At 38.5% G+C, this 22,685-nt stretch overlaps 2 protein-coding genes across 2 annotated transcripts; one reads left to right on the top strand and one right to left on the bottom strand.

Moving 5' to 3' along the window:
* The first annotated feature begins 10,298 nt into the window (after nt 1–10,298).
* On the top strand, nt 10,299–11,576 carry LOC149052268 (uncharacterized). The gene has a single exon (XM_089191304.1). It carries the CDS (start codon nt 10,376–10,378, stop codon nt 11,519–11,521), a length of 1,146 nt encoding a protein of 381 aa, XP_089047430.1. The 5' UTR covers nt 10,299–10,375; the 3' UTR covers nt 11,522–11,576.
* A 10,129-nt stretch (nt 11,577–21,705) lies between these two features.
* Nucleotides 21,706–22,641, bottom strand: LOC149052267 (uncharacterized). Its single transcript, XM_089191721.1, has one exon. The coding sequence runs from the start codon at nt 22,604–22,606 to the stop codon at nt 21,962–21,964; it is 645 nt and encodes a 214-aa protein (XP_089047847.1). The 5' UTR covers nt 22,607–22,641; the 3' UTR covers nt 21,706–21,961.
* Nucleotides 22,642–22,685: the final 44 nt, after the last annotated feature.

Here is a 22,685-nt window from a genome sequence, read left to right as displayed (position 1 = left end):
AAAATTCTCAACAGGTCTTGATTTCGAGTACAGTCTCAACGACACTCCCAACGCAGACTATCACATCTATGCATTGATTCTCCATGAGGAGGAAATCAGTGTTGAAGTTATGGGTGGAAAAGCACTCATCAGGAAGTAAGACTTTGTCTTTTTTTGATTTTTATTATGTGACACACATAATAAAAGATGACGACTCGTTACATTGCATATGGTGTAACACTTTCAGATAATCAGAGAAGGAAACTTGCCAAGGCTTTCAAAGAAAAATCGCCCATCACTCTACGTCTCTCACACAACGAACTGACCGGTTCTGATGAGATGATGTTGACACAGACACAGATAAAAAAGATTCAGAGAGCATACTCTGCTGGAAAAGGGGTTGACCTAAAAATCAGCAAGACGCAGATAACAAAGATTGCACAAAAAGGTGGTAGCCTCTTCTCTTCACTTCTGAATATTGGCACACAGCTTTTACCAAAAGCAATGAATATCGCCACAAAAATTCTCCCATCCCTCGCGACAGGAGCACTTTCAAGTGTAGGCAATTTCGCTACTGACAAGATTCTCGGCGCCGGTCACAGCGCTGGTCACGGCGCTGGTATGATTGTTCCACATTCAAATATTCCACAGCTTTTACCTTTTGGAAACCGTCTCACCGAAATGCAGAAACGAGACCTTGCAATTGCTCTTCAGAGTGGTAATGATTTGACAATAAAACCAACAAAGAGACAAAGTGGTGGTTTTCTCGGCACTCTTCTCGCTTCAATCGGCGTGCCAATACTTCTAAGAGCGTTGACTGGAAGTGGGACCGGAAGAGGCATGCATATAAACGGATATGCTTCAGGTACGACCGGCATGGGAATGCAAAACAGACCAATTTGGTTTCCACCGACTATGATGGATGCTCCTGTACCAACAATCGGAAGAGGGGGAAAAAAAGGGAAGCAGAAAGGACAAGGTCTGTTGCTGGGAAAAAACTCTCCCTTCAACGGAATACCACTCCTCGGAGACATATTGTGAAAAGACCACCCTTCAAAAATATACCAATCACAAACTTTGACATTCAAAACTGGGTAGAGTATCTCAAGATTCCAAACTTCGGTGGGGTGATATCCAGAGACCAAATAAAAGATTGCATCCCACGACACTCTTTTGTTATCAATCTGAACGAGTCAGATGAGCCTGGTTCACACTGGGTGGCGATGTTCTTCGGTTCTGATCTCATCTTGTACTTTGACAGTTTCGGTCTTGCTCCACCACAAGAGGTGTTGATGCTTTGCGAAAAACATCGAGTTGGTTACACATTCCACAACACACATTATCAAGAGTTTACAAGCGTCTTGTGTGGTTACTATTGTCTCTTCTTTTTGAATGAAATAAGTCGAAGGATGAAACCACATCTCACACATCAAAGTTTGTGCTCTGTCTTCAACGAAGTGACAGAACCACTATCATACAGTGACACCTTTTCGAACGAACGTTTTATCAAAAAATATTTCAAAGAAGTATAAATCTTTGAAAAAAATATATCACAAAAAAACTTGTGATATATTATAAAACAATGGGTTTCTCTGACGGTTATCATCAAATTACTCACAAGCAAAAAGGTGAAGGCAAAGAAGGACCTGAAGGACCGCCAGGTCCAAAAGGACAAAAAGGAGACGCAGGACCAGCAGGTCCAAAGGGTGATGCAGGTTCAAAGGGAGATACGGGACCAAAGGGTGATACAGGTTCAAAGGGAGATACAGGACCACAAGGTCCAAAAGGAGATACCGGACCAGCAGGTCCACAAGGACCAAAAGGAGATACAGGACCTTCCGGTCCAAAAGGTGATACAGGCTCACAAGGACAAAAAGGAGACGCAGGACCACAAGGTCCAAAAGGAGACGCAGGACCACAAGGTCCTTCCGGTCCAAAGGGTGACACAGGGCCTAGAGGTCTTACAGGTCCTAGAGGTCTTGCAGGTCCTAGAGGGTCAGCAGTTAATCTTTCAAACTATCTCGACAGAACAAAAGGTGGTAGTATCCAAAAAGCTTTAAATTTTACAGGTGCTGGTCGTTTTGACAGACAGATAACAGGTATTTCAGATCAACCTAGTGGTGGAACCAGTGTTATCAATTTGAATAAGTTGAACACTGAGCTCAATAAAAAGGTTGACACAACAACATTCAACACAAGTATAGCAAACAAAGCAGATTCAAGTGCTGTTATTTTAAGAAATGGCACTCAATCTATGACCGGCAATCTTAACCTAGGAAACAATAAAGCGATCAATTCAGCTGCACCGACAAGTGGAAACGATCTTTGTAATAAAACATATGTTGACACACATGTGAACACTCAATTATCTCATAGTGTTAGTACAAAGTTGAAAAACGATCTGGACTACTTGATGGATGATAGTCAATTTACTGACGAAGACGATCTTGTTGGGAAAACAATGTCTACCAAAGACTTTCACGAATTCAACAAGAAAGTAAAACCGTTTGAACTATCGCTGGACTCATCAAAGGGTTATTTTTCAAGTAGGTTTGGTGTCAATATGTATTCTGCAGCAAAATCAGAATACACGGTTGTCTGTGAAGTGTGGTGGGATTCCAACAAAGTTGATCACAATTCATCCACTGTGACCGCTGCGAGTTCTGTTGAGTCTATAGGTGCACAACGATCAAATAAATTTTCAAACCACATACGATCTCTTGTACATCTAACAAAATACAGCAGTGCAACACCAAATTATTTGATGTGGGATCTTGTGTTCAAATACAAACAAGGTCAGTCATATGATCAAAAATTAACTGTGTGGGTTGTACTCTATGGTACAAAGGGTTATCATAACAACATACCGGTCCAAGTTTACGATCGGTGGTGGTCAATAGAAAACGATAAACTCAACATTTATCCAGTAACAGTTCTCAAAAATGAACCGACAGCAGACGAGAACCCCACAACCAAGAAATATGTCGATGAAAGAACGAGAAAAATTTGGTATAGAGGAACCCTAGCACACAATAATGAAACAAAAGTAAAGTTTTATGTGAATAATTTGATTGGTCACACTACCAATGTTAAACAGAGTGATAACGCAGATTTTACAGTGAGTTCAAGCGATACCACAAAACTAGTTGTAAACAATGCCGGTATGTATATGCTCACATTTATCGACGGTATGGCAAGCACAGCGACAGCAAATCTCAAATTTACGTTAAGTAATAGCTTTGTTAATACAAATACTAATAGTGGAGGTCTTACACTTCCAATTCCAGCCACTGGTAGCGTGTGGAAGACAATAATGAACACAGTAATGTTCTATTTCCAAGCAAATACCTCACTAACAATTGAGACCGACCATAGCAACTCAAAACTTGATGGATTGGGATACAGTTACATCATGTTATCAAAACAAGATTGATAATTTTTTTACCAAAATTTATTATGAACACCTCATAATAAAATGACTGACGCAACCATTTTCAACTTCAATCATATCGATTACTCAATCGGAGAGGAAACGATCGATAAACTCAAAGCTTTTTACAAATACTATCACAAGAAGTGGTGGTGTTCGAGGAAGACCTTCATAGGATTCAAACGAAAGAGTCTTTTCTGTAGTTTGGGAAGCACCTCACTCATTGTTATCGGATCACTTGTTGGTGGGGTGACTATGAACCCGATCCCGCTTGGTGTAATAACAGGTGCTGGTCTCTTTCTGAAGGCCTACACCGATGTGAAGAAGTTTGACAGAAAGATTGATATGTGCAAATTCGCCTTTACAACCTATGAGAAGATCTTAACCGAACTGAGATCCTATCTGAGAGGAACCTCATTCGACAGTGCAGTGTTTCTCAATGAGGTAAGACTCATCGATGATACAATCACAGATCTATGCCCAATCTTTCAATCGAGTAAAGTACTTAAGCAGTACACAAAACGTTTTGGAGCATAAAAGGGATACTCCCTACTTTCCTCTTTCGTTTTGAAAGAGGAAAACAGATTTTGTCTTATCTTCAATCTTCATCTTCATCTTCATCATCAGATGGAGGGCTAACCAAAACTTGCCTCGCCATCGCTAGTGGTTTGACAAAGATGTCATTCACCTTGATCTGTAATGTTACAGTTTTATCACCGATATAGATCGACTCGATCATCAACGACATCTTCACTTTGCAAAATTGATCAAGATAATCAAGTGGGTCCACTTTATCATTCCCTTTTGAGTGAAAAAGTGTGTATATCTTATCCCTCTTCTTGGAGAAGATCAGCTTTGAATAAAGAAGGGGCGGCCTTTCATCTTTCTCCATCAAAGGCATTTTCAACATTTCTGCAGTTTCAATTCCACACTCCTTCTCAAGATGTGCATAACACAGCTCTTCAATCTTTTTCAATCCATTATAGAAGTCAAGCTCTTTTTGTGATGTTTCTTTGTGCTCACTCCAGAGACAGGTGGAAATTGAGTAACCGATGAGATTTTCAACTTCATCCACACTCTTTTGCACACCGAAAGAGAAGAGAAGAGGGGATTCAATCACCAACGGTCCTCGTTCTCCTCCAGGAGTCTTCACCTCAATCTTGATACTTTTATTACCATATTTGTTAACAACAGCATCGTGGAAGATGACATTCTTCTTGCTGAGCTTATTGAGACTTGTGAGTTGCATTCTTAAATATTATCTTCTATCTTATCTTATTATCTTCTTAAACATTTCTTTAATACATTTTTTTTCTTTTTTGAGATAAGTGTTCTTTTCGCTTTTTTTGCAACTTTGTCACTTATCTTTTGAGATAAGTGTTCCTTTTGCTTTTTGCATCTTTGTCACTTATCTTTTGAGATAAGTGTTCCTTTTGCTTTTGCATCTTTGTCACTTATCTTTTGAGATAAGTGTTCCTTTTGCTTTTGCATCTTTGTCACTTATCTTTTGAGATAAGTGTTCCTTTCGCTTTTTGCATTTTTTATCAGTTATTTTCTTTGTATAACTATTATAATATAGCTATTATGGTTAAAATTCCAAAATTAAATACACATTCTTCAAGCGCAACTCGAAAGAGAAGAGTACCTGGTGTTCACTTTCTTGATGAAGAGTATAGGATGCTGATAGCTGGTCCGAGTGGAAGTGGAAAGACAAATACTCTAATGTTTATGTTGAGAGAACCGCTTGTCGTTTACGATCAGATTTACCTCTACACACCAAACACTCATCAAGAGTTGATACAAGATCTTCAAAAGATTATGCATCGACACTCACAGAAACTTGGGTATGAGATTTTGCATGTGATGAATCCTGATGAAATTCTTGACACAACAGAGTATCCGGGAGAGAACAGAAAGGTTGTGATTTTTGACGATCTTATGGCCGCATCTAATGACGTACAGAAAAAGATCTTGAAGCATTTCATTGATGGACGACATCATTTGATCTCACCGGTGTATCTGAGTCAATCATATCACAAGACTCCTGTCGACATCAGATTGAACTGTTCTCATCTGATTGTGTACAAACCTACAATGGCTCGTCATCGAGGTTTAATCGCTAGTGAGAATAGCTTTGAACCAGATCTGTTCTCAAGACTTAAACCTTTTGAATTTCTTTTTCTGGACAAAATAAACGAAACCTGTATGAAAAATTTCAATGAAAAAATTTAGCAAAATTAAATTGATTGTATTCAAAAGATGAAGACTTATTGTATCAAACAGAGAAAAAACACCGATTCCGTACCTGGGAGTGAAAGACGGGAGATTGCAAAAAACGGTCGTCCGATGATCAAATCGACGTGTGCAGAGTGTGGTAGTACAAAGGTAAGGTTTATCAGTGGCACCACCAAAGGAGGATTAATCGATATTCACAAAGCTATCGGAAAACTGCCAAAACCGGAACGTGGTTGGACTCTTCCAGGGCACAATTATACAGGACCGTACAACCCCCTTGACAAACAGGTTCGATACGATCCAACGACAGGAGAGATTTTGGAGATCTATGACCAACCCACAGGACCGACCGACGCTGTCTCCATGCAACATGATGTTGATTATAGTGTCTGTGCAAAGAGCACTAATCCGAAAAAGTGTAAGAATGTGGCTGATAGAAAGATGGTCAAAGCTCTCGATGAGATACCATTCTCCGACAGGCAGTGGGGTCATTGGGCTGCGAGAAACATTATCAACACAAAACAAAAGCTTGGTCTGGGGTTGGGGAAAAAAAAAGGTGGCAAGAAGAATTAGCAGATGAGTTGCACAGACCGGTGAGACGAAACTTTAGAAAACGACAGGTTAATGTCAAGGGAATTGATGAGATTTGGTGTTCTGATCTCGTCGAGATGCAAAAGTTTGCAAAGTGGAACAAAGGTTATCGTTATCTGCTGATGGTTTTGGATGTCTTCAGTAAATACGGTTGGATTGTTCCGTTGAAGAATAAAAAGGGTGAGAGTGTGGCTGAGGGGTTCAAAAAGATATTCACCGAGGGGCGGGTGCCGAAGAGGCTCTGGGTTGACAAAGGATCAGAGTATTACAACAGTCATGTCAAAAACTTGATGAAGAGCAAAGGTGTTGAGATGTACTCGACAGAGAATGAAGAGAAATCATCTGTCTGTGAGAGGTGGAATCGTACGATCAAAACTGAGATGTGGAAGCAGTTTACCATTCAGAACAACACACAGTATCTCGACATTCTGCCACACATTGTGGAGAAGTACAACAATCGAAAACATAGATCGATTAAGATGTCACCTGTTGAGGCTTCCAAGAAAAAGAATGAGGATGAAGTTTTTATGAATCTCTTTGGTGATTTGAAACAAGTCAGCCAAAAATTGGCTGAGCCAAAATTTGCTGTTGGTGATCATGTTCGCATCACCAAATTCAAACGAAAAGTGTTCGACAAAGGATTCACCCCGAATTGGACAGAGGAGATTTTTGTTGTTGACGAGGTTCAATATTCCAATCCGATCACTTACAAGTTGAAGGATCTGCTTGGAGAAGAGATCAAAGGTACTTTCTACGAACAAGAGATGTTGAGAGCAAAGCAAGATGTTTTCCGAATTGAGAAGGTTATTCGAAAGAGCAAAGGGAAAGCTCTCGTAAAGTGGAGTGGTTATCCAGAAAAATTCAACTCATGGGTTGATGAGGGCGAACTTCAAGGGTTATAAAAAAAATGAAAAAAAAAGTCTTAAAAGAATATTAGATAATAATAAAATGGATGATCTTGAGTTTTTTTCAAAGCCTGCACTCATGGAAAGAGCGAAAGAGATGGGTTTGAAAGGTTGTTATAAACTCAAGAAAAAACAATTGATTGAGTTAATTAAAAATCCTCCTCCAAAGATAGATGATCTTGACTCATTTTCAAAGCCTGCACTCATGGAAAGAGCGAAAGAGATGGGTTTGCAAGGTCGTTATGGGCTCACTAAAAAAGGCTTGATTGAGCTAATTAGAAACCCTCCTCCTCCTCGTGCAAAATACACAGGTGTGAAGAAAAAAGTAACACTTCAACCTGTTGATCCAGAAGGAGAAGAACTCGTTTTCCCCTCAATAAATGCTGCTGCGAAACACTTCAAAATGAATTCTGGAAGTTTTGGTTGGAAAGTTGTCACGAAAAAAGAAGAGACAAAAAACATAATAGTTATTGACGGGATAAAATACAAGCTCAGATTTGAAAGTTATACATTGAAGAAGAAGTGTAAGGATTGATGAGAAAGTGTGTCTTCATCACTTGAAACGAGTGATGAAAAAAATTAAAAAAAGTCTTAAAAAAATATATTTTTAATAATAGAGATGGAGAAAAATACTGTTGTACAACTTCGTCAGATTGCAAAAGAGAGAGGTCTTCATGGATACTCAAAGCTTCGAAAAGCAGAGCTCATTGAGTTCTTAAATCAATCAACACCATCGGGGGTAAATTTACTCGATGCTCCTATTCCTACACATGAGATACCAAAATCTCAGCAAATCTTGACTCCAGCGAAGGTGAAGCCAGCGCTCGTAAAAAAGATTGAGAAAGCTGTTGATGATGGGAAGAGAGTGGTAGAGGATTGGGGGCAGTGGTTGAAAGAGATCGATGCTCCAAGAGTTGTAGTTGATGATAAATTGAAAGATTTCAAAGCACATATCGCTGAACTCTACAAGAAAAGAGACCAGCCCAGTTTCACACTTGTTGAGAGCAAGTCTGCATTAAAACAATTTACAAGAAAATATACGATTGATGGGGTGAAAGGTTATGGGGTGTTGGGATTTCTTCAGGCTGTGAAACCGATTGTTATCAACTTTCTGCAAACGCAGAAGAATATCAAGATAGAGTTCGTTCTGAGGTGTAACATGTCAAAGACAAACATTGCGACAGGTGAGACTACGGTAAAGCTTGTATATTTTAAATCTTTCGTAGAGATTGTATTTGAAGAGACTGATAGAGAAGAGATCTATGAGAAAAGTGTTGACAAAATGAGAGAGAGTATAGCTAAGTTTACAAGAGAGGGAAGTGGATGGGTTCTCCATTCGATTGAGGGTTTAGATTTGCATACGGTGAAATACGTTCCTTTGAATGGTTCATCATACATTAAGCTACCAAATAATCTTGCGAGAAAAAAGGCTATCATAAACATGAAGAATGAAGATGATGAGTGTTTCAAATGGTGTGTTACAAGAGCTTTGAATCCTGTTGCGCGTGATGCTGAGCGTGTGACAAAAGTTTTGAGAGAGCAGGCAAAGAGATTGGATTGGGGTGGGCTTAAGTTTCCACTCACCGTAAAAGATATTCACCGTTTCGAAACTTTGAATCCGGGTCTTGCTGTCAACGTTTACATGTACGAAGGTGGTCTCAAACCCTTGAGAGTGAGCAATGTTGAGAGCAACAAGCCTCGTATTCATCTTCTTCTGATATGTGATGGTGAGAAACAGCATTACTGTCTTATCAAATCTTTGAGTAGGCTTGTATCGAGTGATATATCGAAAAAGGAACATAAGAAGTTTATCTGTGAGAGATGCCTCAATTATTTCGGAACTCAGAAACTGCTTGACACACACAGCGAACTCTGTCGAGATCATGAGGCTGTGAGAGAGAAACTGCCGAAAGATGGAACTTTTCTCTCTTTCAAGAACCACCACAAGAAGATGGATATGCCGTTCGTCATCTATGCTGACTTTGAGTCGATCATCAAACCTTTACACACCGTTCAACCGAATCCTATGAATTGTTATACCGAGAAGAAGCAGAAACATATCCCGGTGAGTTTTTGTTACTTTGTAAAATGTTCTTTCGATGACAGACATTCGAAATTGGTTGAATATACAGCAAAGTCTGAGGATGAAGATGTTGCGCAGATATTTGTTGACATGCTTGAAGAGGAGGTTAAGGAAATATACAAAAACCACCCCCCAAAAGAGATGATCTTCACGAACAAAGATGTTGAGGTCTTTGAAAAGGCAAAGTGTTGTTGGTTATGCGGAGGAGCTTTCGAGATGGGAGATGAAAAAGTTCGTGATCATTGTCATTATACAGGCAAATTTCGAGGAGCTGCACATAATATTTGCAACCTGAGATTTAGACGACCAAAATTCACTCCTGTTGTCTTCCACAACTTGGCAAACTATGACGCACATCTCTTTGTCAGAAATCTCGGTGTTTCAGAAGGTGATATCAATTGCATACCCAACAACACAGAAAAATACATCAACTTCACAAAGAGCATTGAAGTAGACAAGTTTTTTAACGAGAAAGAAAACAAAGACGTTGTTGTCAAGAGAGAGTTGAGATTTATTGACAGCTTCAAATTCATGGCTTCCAGCCTTGCAAAGCTTGTCAACAACCTCGTCAAAAAGGGTGACTCTTTTGAGAACACAAAAAGATACTTTGATGGAGAGAAGCTTGATATTTTGAAGAGAAAGGGTGTCTATCCTTACGAGTGGTTAGATTCTATCGATAAATTAGATGAAACTGAACTTCCACCGATAGAATCTTTCTTCTCTATTCTCAGTGGTAGTGGAATAACTAAAGAAGAGTATGAGCATGCGCAGAGGGTGTGGAAGACCTTCGGAATGAAGACGATGCGAGACTATCACAATCTTTATAATCGAAGTGATGTTCTATTGTTGTGTGATGTTTTTGAAAACTTTCGAAGGGTTTGTAAAGAGAACTACGATCTCGACCCCTGCTGGTATTACACCGCGCCCGGTTTGGCTTGGGATGCATGTCTCAAGTTGACAAAGATAGAACTTGAGTTGTTAAGCGATCCGAACATGTTACATATGTTTGAGAAAGGTATTCGTGGCGGGATTTCCATGATTCCAACAAGGCACTCAAAAGCGAACAACAGATACATGGGTGAGAAGTTTGATCCCTCTGAACCTTCAAAGTTCATCACATATCTTGACGCAAACAACCTCTACGGTTGGGCGATGAGTAAGAGTCTACCAACACATGGTTTCAGATGGGTTGATGAGAAAGACTTTGACAAGTGGAGGAGTTTTCCTTGCATTCTCGAAGTCGATTTGGAAGTCAAGGAAGAGTTAAAAGATCACTTTGACGACTATCCTCTCGCTCCTGAGAATTTGTTGGTTGGGAAAGTAAAGAAACTGCTCTGCACCTTGAATGAAAAGAAAAAATACATCATCCATCATGAGACATTGAAACTTTACATGAGTCTTGGAATAGAGATTGGAAAGATCCATCGCATCATCAGGTTTGAAGAGCGAGAGTGGATGAAGAGATATATCGATCTCAATACAGAGTTGAGAACCAAAGCTGACAACGATTTCGAGAAAAACTTTTTCAAACTAATGAACAACTCTGTCTACGGCAAGACGATGGAAAACATTCGGAAACGGGTTGATGTCAGACTTGTCAACTCAGAAGAGAAGGGGAAAATGTTGGCAAAGAGACCCAACTTCAAACATTGTACCATATTTTCCAAGAATCTCTGTGCAATAGAGATGAGAAAGACAGAGGTTTATTTCAACAAACCTGTCTATCTCGGAATGTGCATCCTCGATCTCAGCAAGGTTTTGATGTATGACTTTCATTACAACTACATAAGATCCAAGTATGGAGATAGAGCAAAGCTTCTTTTCACTGATACAGACAGTCTTTGCTATGAGATTCAGACTGAAGATTTTTACAAAGATATAATTGATGATGTAGATTGTCTGTTTGACACAAGTAACATTCCGAAGGATCATTCTTCCGGATTACCGCAAGTGAACAAGAAAGTTATTGGAAAGTTCAAAGATGAGGCGGGTGGAAAAATCATTGAGGAGTTTGTCGGTTTGAGGGCAAAGCTTTATAGTTACAAGATGTTTGATGGAGGAGGTGAGATGAAGAAGTGTAAGGGAGTCAAAAAGGGGGTAGTGGAGAGTACCATCAACTTCGATGACTATAAGAGATGTCTGTTTGGTGGTGGAAATCAGTATCGGAAAATGAACACCCTTCGAAGTCGGAATCATAATATTTTCATGGAGGAGATCAACAAAGTCGCATTATCTGCCAATGATGATAAGCGAGACATTCTACCGGACGGAGTGAACACACACGCAATCGGGTACTAATTATCGAAAGTTCACCATAATTTAATAGTATATGCTACGTGAAATGTTGATAATGTTGCTTAAAGAGGTACTAATTAACGAAAGTTTGCCATAAATTAATAGTATATGCACGTGAAATATTGATAATGTTGCTTAAAGAGGTACTATTTAACGAAAGTTTGTCATAAATTTATAGTGAAAATGAAAATGCGCCAGAACCGGCCCTTCTCCCACTACTCTGGTTACAAACACTTGTAATCTGTCCGGCCAATTGGGACAGTTAAGCTGCCGATGAAAATTAAGCACTTTGCACAATCAACTACCTAGAGAACGCTAACCGATCAAAACGAAGAAACGCTCTTCGTGAGCAGGTGGAGAGGTCCACACTGAAACAAATGTGGATTGAAATAACTGGTTAAATAACTGTTTTTCATTGTCAATAAAAAGGGTAAGTGCCCTCACGCTAAATTTTCCAGAGCTGAGTTTCTTGAATTTTGTTATTGGTACATCAACTGGGGTATTATGTTAGAGCCTTCTCTTCAACAACATTCAAATACATTCACCCAGATTTTTATATTCACCCAAGATATTACCTTGTGAATTGTGCTATACTTACTAAAGCGTGATACAGTGTTAAAGTAAAAGGTCCAGATAATATTCTAAGACTTTCCCAACCAAAATAATATAGCCATTATCTCTTATTTCACTAAAGTTTTGATTTATTCATACTTATATCTGGGATATAGTGTTCATCTCACGCAATGAAGTTTTTGCACTGAAAAAGCTTTAGACAGAGATGCAGTCTTGTGATTTTTAAATTCGCCTGTTTGTTAGAGGTGGATTTTTTTATTACACAAGAGTAGGCTCCGCGATAAAGCTAATTTGGCTGTAAAACGGTCACTTATCATGATTATCTCATTCATTAATCCCTTTTTCCTCCAAAACTTTATAAACGTTAACCAACCACAGAAAATAACCCATCAGGTTTTTTTCAATATTCACTTTAAAGCTTGCATCAGGTGAAAGTGAAGGATAGTTTTGTTAATCGATAAAGTATTCATTCTATGTATCAGATCGTTTTAATATTTTTCCTTCTGTTTTTGTAGAGATACTCCATAAATACACGTCAGCTTCATCGTAAATCTTGCATCGGCTTTAGGTTGTTGCATACTTTAGGTTGCCTAAATTTCAGTCTTAATTTATAACGCCTCTAAATCAACTAGAAAGTGTTGTTTCCCGAAATTCTGTCGATCTGTACTTAGAATTATGGCAAGCTAAGAAAACATTCCGAAATTTTTCAAATATAATTTTTTACTCTGTTTCTTGTGGGAAATTAGGAGTCCTAGCCGACTATATAAATCATCACTTTAGTATAGAATGAGCCTTTCGGTAAGGCCGCTGAGCTACTTCGAAACTTCAATAGTTCGAATGTAGTATGTTGTCCATACATTGCCGATATCCCAGACATTTACTGATGCCAAGGTACCTGTCGTCAGACGTTTGGTCTGTCCGATGTATTCGTTGTCACAGTAATTGCAAGGAAGCGACTGGTTTTGCTCTTATTCCTTACATACAGGGTGTTACGGAACCCATCAAGAGAATTTTGAATAGCCACAACGTTAAAGTTGCTCAAAAACCTTTTCAAACTTTGGGGCAAATTTTCGCCAAACCTAAGGATCCTGTCACGAAAGAACAACGAACCGACGCCATTTATTTTATTCCTTGCAAGACTGTGACAACGAAACATCGGACAGACCAAACATCAGTTTGGTACACGGTTAAAAGAGCACCAAAAAACGGTTTTCCTTTGCAAAAAGGAAAATTCAGCTTTATCGGAGCACACATGCCTAACTAACCATACAATTGGGTGGGATAACTCTAAAATTATCACCACTAATCGGCGTTACCACCTGCTCCTTTGTTTGGAGGTTCGGCATATTAACTCCGCCCACGCTTTTTTAAATCGTGACGATATCGGTTTGCTACCTGACGCCTATTTACACCTCGTCAGAAAAAAAGGCCGCTAATTAGTGATCATATAAAAGGACCTCTTAATGCAGCGTTTAGGTCACCCCTAATGAAGGCACTAGAAAGGAGTGTCAAAACGTTGGGTCTTTGAATTGTAACTTCTTCGGTTGCATTCATTAAATCTACAAACCAGAGTAGCATCAAACTATGTCTCACACTTTGATCACATTGCTATAAGAAAATTTCCCATACACACGCACACAAAAAGCCTTCTACAAGTCAGACAATTGATTAGGGCCATTCGAAAAGTACAAAGTTTCGGTTATTTTCTTAAACGCAAATTTCCAACAAGTGAAAAAATCTTTTTTTCCGTGCGTGTCTAAAATCGATCATAGTTGAATTGTGTTGATGCTCGCGAAGCAACTCACTTTAATAAAGGGGTAAGTTTCTAAAGAAACTGTGGTGCTGCGTCGGTGGGAGAGTATAGCAGGTAATTTAGTGTTAACAACTGGGTTGAAAACGTAAATTAGCCACCGTAAAGGGTAAAAAAGCTGACGTTTCGAGCGTTAGCCCTTCGTCAATCGCTCTGACGAAGGGCTAACGCTCGAAACGTCAGCTTTTTTACCCTTTACGGTGGCTAATTTACGTTTTCAACCCAGTTGTTAACACTAAATTACCTGCAACTCACTTTAAACTGCTGAGTGATCGCTCTCTCCAAGATGCTTCATAACATATCAACACTTTTCTTCCATTTTCCTGCTATTTAAACATCCAGCACCCCTTGGCCAAAAATAAAGCTCCCCATAGTTCCAACTATCACACGCGTTTAAACACGAATTATCATGCACTGTCATCGAATATCATCATCTATCATGTCGATTAGACATGTTCAAACATGATAACTTTCCATTTTGTCTTTCTTTTTTGGATTGTAAATATATATATATATATACACACACACACACACATATATATATATATATAACTAACTGCAGACAGTACTGTTTCGGCCTTCTGGGCCTCATCAGTGCAGTGCTGATGCCAGGATGGAGGTAAGGCAACATAGCCACCCCAAGTGATCTCACACATGTGGGATCACCTAAGCCATGCCAGAGTGCTCAAACTAGAAAAACTAGTGAGCGTGCATATACATATATATATATATATATATATATATATATATATATATATATATATATATATATATGTGAAAGAATCAAAGAGGACGCATCGATTCTCTGTTACTCTGAGTTTCGCGCCTAAGTGCTCGTTAACAGAACTTTAATTGTATATACTCAGCTCTGCTACCACAGCATTGAGCACTTTATGCCAAGGTAGACTCTACCCCAACATTTATGTATATATGTGGGGGTAGAGTCTACCTTGGCATAAAGTGCTCAATGCTGTGGTAGCAGAGCTTGCTATATATGGGTGAAAGAGTCAAGAGCACGCATCGATTCTCTGTTACTCTGCGTTTCACGCCTTAGCGCTCGTCAGACAGAACTTTATTCAATGAAGAACATACCTCTTTATATACAAACTAGATGAGTAGCTAATTAATTTACTTTATTAAACTTTATTTAGTTAGAGCTAATAAACCTTCTTTATTAAACAAAAGAACAGAACTCATTTCTAAATGCCGCCACGAGAATAAGTTCTGCTTAGCAAATTTCACAAGCCGCCAACGATAGCTCTATAGAATCTTTATTTCACATGTAGATCAGATCATCACACTAGTGAATTAATTAGCTACTCATCTAATTTGTATATAAGGAAGTATGTTCTTCATTGAATAAAGTTCTGTCTGACGAGCGCTTAGGCGCGAAACTCAGAGTAACGGAGAATGGATGCGTCCTCTTTGACTCATATATATATATATACATAGGAAGTCTGTAAGTCGATATTCGCGTGGAACAGTGCTCAATACGTTGAAGCAGAGCAGAATAAATATTATGAGAGGAAAAAAGGACGCAACTACATGGGAAATGTAGTTGCGTCCTTTTTTCCTCTCATAATATTTATATATACATATATATCTTAAATATATTGAAATGAATCGTTCGTTTCCAGAAGTCTTCAATGCTTTCACAACCACCCTAACTGATCTCTTTATCTTTTCAATAAACTCAATCCAAGCCACGTGTTTGCGAAAATGCTTCTTTTCTACTCGTTATCTTTGATCCCTCTGCGCATGGCCACTAGTCAGCAATGTGAACCCGCAGAGCACTCAGAGAGTGGGAAAGCTCTCAAAGGTCACATATTGAAATCGAAAAGGGTTCAAGATCCGTACGAATGTCTGATGTTCTGCTACATCGAATTCACATCTCATAGCTACAATTATATCATGACCGGTAATTTTTGCGAGCTGAATAACAGAACCAAAGAAGCAAGACCTGAAGATTTTGTCCCAGATGAAACTAGAATCTACGTTTGACGGTGGAAGAACACAGGTAAGGATACAGTGAAACATGTAATCTTTATTATCATATAAAAGTTAGAACAAAATTAAAACTCATCTGTAAACCCACCTGTAAATGTCAAGTTCCTTCTAGTTCCTGGAAAATCACAGCCATTTCTCTTGTTAAGAAAAATTCCTTTACAAACTATCTTTTTAACTATTTATATGGCGGTAACCTAGTTTTTCAACCATTTTTCGAATAGAGGTTATATTGGAGAAGGAGCGGGAGACATGTACAGACAGACGGGGAGAGGCTTTTAAAGCTGCTTTTCTAGCATGAGCTGTAGGCGGCTGATGTTTGAAACTATTTGAAACATCAGCTCACTCAACAGCCCAAGAAATGTTCGCGCATAGTTTAACCTGGTTATTAACCTGCAGTGCAATAGTGCAACAGTGGGATAGTGGAGGAGTGGAAAAGGTTGGTAATTTCTTTTGCCTGACCCCTCCCCTCTCCTTCCTTCTCACCGACGGTCGCATTCTTATTACAAATAATTTTTCTCTCCCCAGTCTTCTGTTGCCGTAAAAGTAAAAGATGACAAAGACACCTGATGCCTAGAAACCAATGTCATTTGATGTCAAATCACTGTTCACAAGTATGCCACTTCAACTGGTACTACAATGTACTGAGACTGCAATCCGACAATCTATACTGAGCCACTACTGCTACCGACAGAGCACATTGCTGAATCTTTGCCTAACGTGAACTTACTTTAGTAGAACGGTAAACACTACAAAAAGGTAATCGATTTCACACTGAAGTCCTCTTAAGCGCTCCAATCGTTGTTTACCACTGTCGGTGTTTTTTGCAAATGCAAAAACCTTTATATTATGAAGGCCAATATCTTACACAATAACTCCGAGAAGCCGAAGCACGAAGCTAATAGGGTTAACAGAAAAAATGATTGAGATCGTCGCAAAGATCTGGCTGCGGCAAAGATGTGTTATTTCCAGAAATAGAAGGATAGGGTGGAGTTTGTGCCAGACGGTCAATACTGAAACGGGCTTAATGACAACAGATACCAATGTCGCGATATTGTGACGAGTCGTTCATAAATTCGACAAGCGGGTATTAAAACAAAGTTAGGTTTAAAAGTTTTGCGCCACACGAGCATTTCATACCAAGTTTACTGCAATCGTGGAAATTTTTTAATGAACCTTGCCTTCAGAAAAAGTTTTCCATCTGCCACAATCTTGTTCCAGTTTTGTTTCGGTTTTACCTCAGGACAGGCGAAATCCTGTAGTGAGAAGAATAAACTTCGCAACTAATTGACTACCGACAAAACTGAAAAAGATTAACCTTCATAAGATTTTTCTTCAAGTTTCTTACATTTTGGGTGTCGCAGAATTTCGTAAACGTGTTCCAGAAGCTATTTCGTCTGTTTGTTTGTTTGTTTTTCTGCTAATATGTATCACGAAGACAACTTCCGGTTTTAGCCCAATTCATGTCCGCTTTGTAGCCAAGATGAGGCAATCACTTGGTGCCCAGGACACATGGTGCGCTATTAAAGCTCCGACTCAAACGTTTAATAACTTTTTTTCAATGATTTTTTAATGATTTTTTAAAAAATTTTTGAAAAAAAAATTAAAACTAAACTAGTGAGCAGCACTGTGCGAACAGTAGTTTTAAAACAGATGAAGAGCCCGATGAATGGATTTGTCCTTCATGGAAACAATAACCTAGAAAATCAGTTTTCCCTGAAAAAAAACTCTCTCGATTGTGGTCAAACCATATTTCTCCAGCAGAGCATACTGTTAATTAAAAACATCGGGCGTAGCGTCCAGTAACATTGCGTGATTTTCCAAACGTGAGATGCAGTTGCTGCGTTATTTTAAAACTTGGAGACTACATGGCCCTGTAGTAATAAAAGAGGACTTCACTTGCAAGCACTGTAGACTTCAACATAAGAAGAATCTTATAAATCGCTCTTTCAGTTTTTATCTCAGTATATGAATTATTTAGCCAGAACGAAAAAAAATTAATATACGCATGAGTTAGAGCCATTCCTGTCTGCGGTGAAATACACGAATGGCTCCAGTCTCTGGTCGTCCGCCTGAACTGATTAAATGAGTTTTGTCAGCGGAGCTTGTCAGCGGATGACTTTTACATCGCCGGAATATCGCTGAACGACCTCGCTGAACAAGCTAGACTCTGCCTTCTCTTGATTATGTAAGTAGCCATTTCTTGATTGACTCATCGGTGTTTTCACATTGATATTTCATTGTTCCGCTTCGTTAACCATACTCACGAGCAAGGAGTTAAGATATGTTATTAACTTTTACTATTTTTATCATCCAATCAATCGGAGCCATTCCTGTATTTAGTCGCTTGTGTAAAACGAAGGTTTAGCTGAAATAATGAGCTTAATGGGAAAAGATTACAGAAGAATCTTGGGCTTAGCGAAGCCTCTTTCGGAATGCAAAACAGAGGTTAGAGTTTACTAGACACATTGTGTTCACTACGCCTAAGAAGTACGTGTAGTTAACACAAGTACGTTTTAACAAAGTCAGGTTCAAAATTGTACAAGACTTGATTATGAAATGCTGGTACATGTAGCTTCAAGGAGTTGTAGCCACGGACTGTTCCAGTTTATACCCACATTTCTTTTTCTGAGTATTGCTCGTATCAATCTAAACCGTGACAAATTACTTAATAGGAAAGTTATGTGAAACCTAGAAAAAAAAATGACATCGAAGGCATATGTGAAGTTTGGTTTGTTTATTTTTAATTTAAAGCTCACACAATGCTACGGATTTACATATGTTTTTCTCCACGGAAAAAATAGCGATAACTTGCAGTTGCTGCGTTAAATGAATTCTTCAGGACAAAATTTTCATCAGGTTCTTTTTTAATACTTTCTGTCTTGTTTTGCTTTGTTTTGTTTCGATTAGCCTTCCAGCAAAATGCAACTTATGATTAAATCAATTAAGTGTAGAATGAAACTTGAAAATTTATGAACAGCTTACTGTTTATGGTGTGGGAGGTTTACTTTTCAGTGTCCTCTGAAATGATTTTATGAACAAAATTTACATGTTTCTTCTTCTATAACAACAACAAAATTAATGCTTTTCATCTTTAATTTACCTTTAACTCCCATGAGTGACCAAGACAGAATTTCTCCTTAGAATATTAATACATTATCAAGCAGACAAGTGATGAGAGTAAGGAAGAATATTAATTAGGGGATTATTAGTTGATCCAAAAACAAATTCTCCAAACCAATATCACAAGAACTGTATGGGAGATAGTACAGAGAATTACTAATGAGATGAGGCCCAATTAAATTTGTAGATAGCACTGTGTATGATGAATACACGTCCCCTCGGGTATAGGCTCCTCTGTTAATACGCCCTCCTGAAACCCCTTACGAAGTTGTATAACCCCTGAGCTTATAATCGGCAGGTTTGTTTGTGTTGTGGAACTTTAAGGATTTGCTTCAGAAGAAATGGTGCTATTCTTAACTCAAAATTTTCATTCCGTTTTGGTTGACGTATAAAATCGAGTAGAGACGTAGGCGAGTTGGTCTTCAATCCAGTACAACTTATTAGAAGTTGAACATGTAGAAAAGTGAAATATCTTTAAAAACAATTTTGTTTTCTTGCAAAAAACTTTATAAGGATTTCATGGCGAATAAAGCAAGGTAAACATCGCCAATTACTATAAAAGCTTCAGACGCGAACGAGTTAAATTCTCAACGTTTCCTCTCGTAACTTAACACCGAGTCACACAATGCGTGACGCTTTCATGAATAAATCGCTTGCTTTTTCTCATGACGTGAGCTCGGGACGCCTGTGCGTAAAGATATTTACATAATTGCTGAGGCGCATTCTGCCAGCATAGGTTAACTGTGCCTACATCGCTTATTTCTTCTTCTTCTTTATCAGAGTCAGTTCTCAGGTCGCCGTCAAAATTAATATTCATGTCTAATCCATATTGGAGTATTTTTTTTAAATAATTGCGACAACAAACAAAATGAGTTGCCTTCAAATTCGTGTTGTGGAGGTTTCTGACTGCATAGCAAAAATTCAAATAGCGTCCCTTTGTTAAAAATAGGCCCGCAATGCGTACATGTGTGGCTTACGAAATTGAACTGCTTTTTAGTGTCTTGTGTCTCGTTAGGTTTCTATCAGAAGAGCTAATATCTGATTACCATCAGATAGTTTTCAATATTGATCCTGTTCATCAATAACAAAAGATAACTAGCATACAAAAGTCCTGAAATGTTCACTCTGAAGATGAGAGTTATTAGCCAAACTTTGTTTTGGAGGTCTCATTTTGACAACAAAGGTTGCACATGTAACCCGAGGATTTAAGGAACTGAAAAAACATCAGCATAATCTCCCATAGTGGTCTGATAGATTCAGACATGATTATGTCTTAACGAAGTGGAATTGACTTCTGAAGTTTGTAGGTTGATTGTCTTTTCCAAGGCAAGTGATGTGAAGTAAACTCTAGGGAAGAAATTCATATGAATATTTTTGACATTTGTGTACCAGTACACAAGGACAAAACTCTGGAAAAGGGCAGGGACATTCGGGAAATTATGTAATCTACACTAGAAGCTATTGGGAGCTTGATTTGGTTTGAATGTATGACTAATTCTGGACGATACATACATGTAGAGTAACACAATGCTGAGAGTAGGTTTCTTATGTCCAATAGGGCATAAAGTTCAACTTTCAGTTGGTTGAGAGCAAAACGTTTACTATAATTATTGTATTTAGGTTTTGTGGGACTGTATTTTCAATAAAGAACACAGAAAAATTTAGTTCAGGTAGGTAGATATGAGGTTTGCAAATGGAAGAGTCTAGGGAAAACGATAGGTGCATTGCAAGATCAGAGCACAAGCAATACTTTAATGAATCATATGTTCAGTTAAGTACTCTGAAGTAACCTTACATTAACGTTGCTAATAATTTTTAACCCAATAAGATTTATAATTTGACCTGGAGGTTTTCCCTTGCGAACTGAATTCCCAGTTTTCTGAGAATTCCTAGGAATTCTCAAAAATTCCCAATTATGCAAATGACCCTTGCAAACTGAATTTCCAGTTTCCTGGGAATTCCTAGGAATTTCCTAGGAATTCTCAAAAATTCCCAACCATGCAGATTAACTCTGATTTAAAAAGCTTGGAATTACTGGGAATTTCTGGGAAAGGAAGACTCCAGTTTTGTCAGGACTTAGAATTCCTAGGAATTCCTAGGAATTCTCAGCTATACAAACTACCTATAATTTAAGAAGGGTGGAACTCTTGGGAATTTCTGGGAATTGAATTTGAGGCAATTTGAATACCCTGAGGTCCACATAAATTCTAAGAAATTCTCAATACCAATTCTCAATGTGAAGGTTTTAAGAAAAGGAGTAATTTCAGAGGCTTAATACTTTTGCTCAATGAAAGGTATGCTATACAAAACTTACCAAGAAATATACATACATGTTTATATGTTTATAACTTAAAGATCATGAAATTTATTAATCAAACTAAGTTTTAATAAATCTCTACATTAATGTGGATTTTTTCATGAACCAGGGTCAATTATGTTAAATGGAAATTACCAATTAATCCAATGTACTCATGTCACAGATTTTCTTTCTAACCTTAGAGGACTCTTGGATTCCATGATCATAAAATATTTTTATTGTGATGCAAATTAATGTCTCATGTTCACTGATGTGCCAAAATCATCAAACATACATTAGCTGTTCCTTGGTACACAGCTTCCACAATAATTAACGATAATTACATTGTTATCTACACTTAAAGAACTTTGTTAGTATGGAATCCTCGATTATAATTCTGAACTCTTTTAATGGAAACTTCTACTTCTCTAATCCTGCTCGTAATAATAACCCAGTGCGCATACTCGTAATGCAATATAAGACACTACATCTCTCCCTTCCTCTAAGAATGAGAAGGGTAACTGTCACTATGAAAATGTCACTGTGAACAAAAACAAAACTCAACATATTGTTCCTTAGACTATCTGTCCAAATAATGTTCAAGTTACATAGTTCTTGAAATGTTCCAGGCAAATGTTCAAGTTACATAGTCCTTGAAATGTTCAGGCACCCTTCTTGTTCTTTCCGATCTGCGAAGTGCAGGTGGTGCTTCTGGTTCATCCTCAACTGCTTCATCTGCTTCATGATATCCTTCAGCTACATCAGCTGCTTCAGCTGTCTCAATGCTGGGTGTAAATTTTTCTTCCTCGTCACTTGGAGTGAGTTGTACTGGTACGCTGGAAGGCAGCTTTTTGAAGAATGACGCATTTCTGGTTACAGTGCGTTCTGCGTTTTGGGCCGTAATCATGCTTCCTTTCTTGTCTTTTATCTCAAGTGGCTCAGGTTTAAATGGTGTGGACATCTTGTTCTGCTTGGGTTGTTTTAGCAATACTTTGTCACCAACGCTTAGGTCTGTGTTTTTGGCATGGCTGTACCTATCCGCATATTCTTTCATCTCTGTCTTTCTCTTGGCATCGGTTTGTCTAACCTCTTGAGGTGCCAGATCGTGTTGTATCTGAGGTAATGTGGACTTGAGTTTTCGTCCATTCAACAATTCAGATGGAGACTTTCCTGTGGTGCTGTGGGGGGTTGCCCTGTACTGCCGAAGAAAGGTGAACAGCTCTTGCCTCCAGCTCTTGCCTTCTATGACGGCTGTCCTAATTGCCTTCTCTAGTGTTCTCATCAGTCTCTCCGCCTCCCCATTTGCTCTGGGCCACATAGGAGTTTTTCTGCGATGAGTGAAACCAAAGTGAGTCGCAAAC

This window comes from Pocillopora damicornis, chromosome 1, assembly GCF_964200805.1.
Source record: "Pocillopora damicornis chromosome 1, jaPocDami1.2, whole genome shotgun sequence".
NCBI lineage: Eukaryota > Metazoa > Cnidaria > Anthozoa > Scleractinia > Pocilloporidae > Pocillopora > Pocillopora damicornis.
Note: the sequence above shows the minus strand (reverse complement) of the source record. Positions and strands in the feature narration are given on the sequence as shown.